General features: G+C 38.0%; 1 protein-coding gene across 1 annotated transcript; it reads right to left on the minus strand.

Annotated features, from left to right (window-relative positions):
- Nucleotides 1–1,660: 1,660 nt before the first annotated feature.
- Nucleotides 1,661–3,808, minus strand: LOC145105397 (uncharacterized). The gene is made up of 3 exons (XM_079042510.1): nucleotides 3,573–3,808; nucleotides 2,571–3,485; nucleotides 1,661–2,093 (listed from the first exon to the last, which is right to left on the minus strand). The coding sequence occupies exons 1-3, from the start codon at nucleotides 3,806–3,808 to the stop codon at nucleotides 1,661–1,663; spliced, it is 1,584 nt and encodes a 527-aa protein (XP_078898636.1).
- Between the last annotated feature and the right edge of the window lie 1,164 nt (nucleotides 3,809–4,972).

A 4,972-nucleotide genomic window follows, 5' to 3' on the forward strand; every position in this document is an offset into this window, starting at 1 on the left:
GTCTTTCTTATTCTGTGAATGCATTACTAATGCAAATTTTTAGATTTTTATCTCTTCTGGAAACAATTATTTTGAATTTATAGCCATTAAATCATTATTTTTATAGAAAAATAAGGAATTCGTTCTAGCTCTTAGGATTTTACAGATCATCACTTGTATACATGAACTTTCATAAAACATTTTTATTCGAAATATGTTTAGAATAATAATAGGGTATTCAACCCCAACAAGTTAAGCAATGTAGCACAATATAGTGCATGAGTTCTAGATGTAGCTGAAAGTTTATGAATTTTTATAGAACATTCTGTAGGGTTTTAACCCACAAAATTTCAGACATAACTTGATGGATGTGTTAAGTTTGTAAAATATTCTTCCCCAGATTTAATTGGGTTGTCAGACCCTTGATCATGTAAATCAAAACTAATGCTCATAGAAAGAGTGCTGTTTGCGCAATTATTTTGTAAAAATTGTCAAAAATCTGATTTTTAATATTTTACAGTAAGACCAACTGGGTTCGAAAGCTAACTCATGGAACTATCCCTCACAAAAAGAATATCGTGGTGGGTTTTATATTTATTGGGAGATGGTATTTTTATTGATATTTGATCAAATAATAAAAGTCTCCCTTGAATTTTTATAAATCTAGATTTTATATTTTATAAATACTCAAACATTATCATAATCTCCTAAGGTTTTCATTATTGGGTTTTGTTGAAATATTTACACTTGGTAATAACTTGTAAACTTATATTTGTTGAATTAATTTAGAAAATGATAATCTATTATTTAATTTTTATAAAAATCAATTTCTCATATTTCAAATATTGTAACAAGGATTCATAATATGTGGTTGTAAGATTTTGATATCCTTGGATTTTTCTTTTGGTTCACATTTCGAATCATGAATTATATGAATTTCTCATCAACTTTATAGTTGGTTCATATTGTGATTTAATTTTGTTCATATTAGCTTAGAATACTTAACCTTTGTGAAGCATTAGATTTTTGCAATATGGAAATTTTAGGGTTGCTAACTTACCTTGGGTTATGGTCTATCGAACATAGTGTTGTGTTTGGACTTAAGGTTCAAATTTGTCGGCTCCATATACAAGGCAATATCTTTCTTCATTCCAGGCCACCAATAGTATTCCTTTAGATCCAAGTACATTTTGTCGGCTCCAGGGTGGATCGAGTATCGGGAATTATGGGCTTCTTTTAAAATTACCATACGTAATTCATCGATCTTTGGTACCCATACCCTATTTTTGAAGTACTTCACTCCATCTGAACGTGTTTCGAATCGTTGTTCTAGGCCGTGCAATGTTTCACGTTTCAAGTTCTCAGTTTTTAACGCTTCGCCTTGAGCAGCAAGGATTTCGCTCTTCAAACTGGTTTCAACAAGGGCTCCGAAGGCATGTGCTTGTGAGGGTTTCACCATTTCCTTCCTACTCAACGCACCGGCTACAACATTGGCCTTTCCTGGATGGTATTTAATTTCGCAATCGTAGTCGTTGAGTAATTCTACCCACCGCCTCTGTCTCATGTTAAGCATCTTTTGATCCAAGATGTGTTGTAGGCTTTTGTGATCAGTATAAATAGTGCACTTAGTTCCGTACAAGTAATGTCCCCAGATCTTAAGGGCGAATACCACCGCTCCTAATTATAGGTCGTGGGTTGTGTAGTTTTTATCATGAACCTTTAACTGCCTTGACGCATATGCAATAACCTTGCCATTCTGCATCAGTACACAACCCAGACCTTGGTGTGACGCATCACAATACACTGTGAAGTTCTCCACACCATCTGGCAATACCAAGACTGGCGCATTACACAACTTATGTTTCAGCAATTGGAAGGCATCTTCTTCTGGTTCTCCCCATACAAATTTCCTATCCTTTTGGGTCAAAATAGTCAGTGGTTGGGCAATTTTGGAGAAGTTCTCAATAAAGCGCCTATAATAGCCCGCCAATCCTAGAAATTGCCGAATTTTTGTCGGGGATCTTGGGGTTTCCCATTTCTTAATTGCTTCGACTTTGGTGGGATCCACGTGTATTCCTTTTTCTCCAACCACATGACCAAGGAATCGTACTTCCCTAATCCAAAATTCGCACTTAGATAACTTTGCAAATAATTTTTGGTCCTTCAACAGTTCCAAAACTAGCCTAAGATGTCGTTCATGCTCTTCTCTGTTTGGGGAATAGACTAGTATGTCATCAATGAACACGATCACAAACTTGTCAAGGTACGGCCTACAAATCCTATTCATAAGATCCATGAAGGCAGTCGGCACGTTAGTTAGCCCAAAAGGAATAACTAAGAATTCGTAGTGTCCGTAATGAGTCCTGAAGGCGGTTTTAGGAACATCTTCGTCAAGTACCCTTAATTGGTGGTATCCCGATCGTAGATCAATCTTTGAAAAGTATGAGGTACCTTGGGGTTGATCAAACAAATCTTCTATTCGAGGAAGGGGGTATCTATTTTTGATAGTCAATTTATTTAGTTCTCTATAATCGATGCACATTCGCATCGATCCATCCTTCTTTTTCACAAATAAGACCGGTGCACCCCACGGTGAGGAACTTGGACGAATGAATCCTTTTTCCAAAAGTTCCTGAAGTTGGCCCGAAAGTTCTTGCATTTCAGAAGGTGCCAAGCGATAAGGTGCTTTAGCTACAGGTTCCGCTCCAGGAATTAGATCAATTCTGAATTTGACTTGTCTTGTTGGGGGGAGTCCAGGCAACTCTTTTAGGAATACTTCGGGGTATTCTCGCACTATTGGAATATCCTGAATATCCTTTTCTTCTGAGTTCTTTTCCACTACATAAGCCAAGAACGCAAGGTACTTCTTCCTCAGATATTTGTGAATCTTCATGCATGAGACTATCTTCAAGTTCTTGCCTGGTTTCTCTCCGTACACTATAAGGGTTTCATTGTTTTGGAGGGGTATTTTGACAACTTTCTCAAAGCATCCTATGTCTGCTCGATTCTTGGACAACCAGTCCATTCCAATCACTACATCAAAGCTTCCCAGTTTAATGGGTATAAGGTCAATACTAAAAAGTTTATCAGCTAAGTTCAAGGTACAATTAGGAACTATCTCCCTAGCCTTAATTTCATGACCGTTAGCAACTTCAACTACGTAGGCATGTTCCAATATTTTTGATTTCAAGTCGATTAGGGGTCTAAATGCATGTGACACAAAACTTCTATCTGCCCCAGAGTCAAATAATACTGATGCATAATGGTTGTTTAGTAGGAATGTACCTGTTACCACCTCCGGGTTCTGGCGGGCCTCTTCCGCCTTAATCACAAATGCTCGCCCACAAGCCTGACCCCCTGGATTTCCACGGTTTATATGACCCGCCTGGTTCCTAGTATTGTTGTTATTGGGGCCCTTATTTAGATTCGGGCAGGCATTCCTAAAGTTGTCCACACTTCCACACTCATAGCATGCTCGTTTACCATCCTTGCGATCTTTATCTATCCTGCAATACTTTGCGAAATGTCCAGTTCGATGTCACTTGTGGCAGATAGGGCAGGCACCCTCATGATGATAGATGCATCTCTCACACTTAGGTTTAGGCCATCGGTATTGCACAGGTTCTTCTGTTTTAACCGCAAAGTTCGTTGCCCTTTTCCTGTTCTTTTCTGAGTTGTCATTCTTCTTCTTTCCCAGCTGGTTCTCCGATTTTCTTTTGTTACATGCGTTGCTTATGGTCAATATCCCAGCCCTCACTTTATCATTCATAAGGCGGTGCGCCAGGTCTATAGCGCTATGGATTGAGGTAGGATTTGCTGAAGTAACCATGCCTCAGATTTCTGGTGCTAAACCCCATATGTATCGGTCAATCCTCTTGCTCTCAGGGGTAACCATGTGCGGCACTAGTTCAGCGAGTTCATGGAAACACACAGTGTAGCCTTCCACATCGGCTCTTACCATGGCATGGTTCCAAAAGTCAGATTCCATTTTCTGGATCTCATCCTTACGGCAGTATTCCTTCTTGAGTAACTCTTTGAATTCCTCCAAAGCTAATTGGTTCGCTGCCTCCCTTCCACGGTTCCGAACTTGCGCATTCCACCACGTTAACGCTCTGTCTTGGAGAAGGCATGCAACATAGGGAACCTTGCAGTCATTTGAGCATTTTCTGATGTGGAGCACGACCTCTATTCCTTCTATCCATTTCAACAATCCCACCGCACCCTCTGTTCCATGAAATTCCTTGGGTTTGCAAGACATGAAGTATTTATAGGTGCATCCCCTTGTTTCCTCATTACGAACCCCGCTTCCATCAGTGTTCTCAGTAGGTGTAGGGCCTCCACGGTTTGTCTGACTAGCATTGATTCCCGCAGTGACTTGAGCCACAATGTTAGGGATAACAGCCATTAGTTGTTGCGAGACCAGTTGAGCAATATCGGGAGTGGCATTCTTAGGCTGTGTTGGGCGTGAGCGGGTGTTTCTTCTTTGGGGCATGGTTCTATAACACACAAACAAAATTAAGGACGTTATTATTAATAAAATTTTTTTTTTCTTTGAAAGAAATAATAATAGTAATAATAATAATAATAATAATAATAATAATAATAATAATAATAATTATAATAATAATAATAATAATAATACTAATAATAATAATAATAATAATAATAATAATAATAATAATAAAATATTTTCAAGAAAGATTTCAAATCATCAAAACAATTTACAGTTCATGAACAATAGTAATGTGAAATAACATGGTGAGTGAAAATCATTAAAATAGATTCCATTCGTGGCACGTAAATAAAAGGTTTAACAAAGCGTATTGCTTGACACTGCAAACTACAAAAGACACTTCAACCATAGTTCTCCAAAGCCATAAACCAAAGGCATTACATCAAAATACATAGACCATAAACCATAAAACATAAAACATGACGTTTAGATTCAACCCCAAAACACAATCACACAAATAAGTGCCACTGCCAAAATCAA

Source organism: Lactuca virosa, chromosome 4, assembly GCF_052849685.1.
Source record: "Lactuca virosa cultivar CGN04683 chromosome 4, Lactuca_virosa_CGN04683_v6, whole genome shotgun sequence".
Classification (NCBI taxonomy): Eukaryota; Viridiplantae; Streptophyta; class Magnoliopsida; order Asterales; family Asteraceae; genus Lactuca; species Lactuca virosa.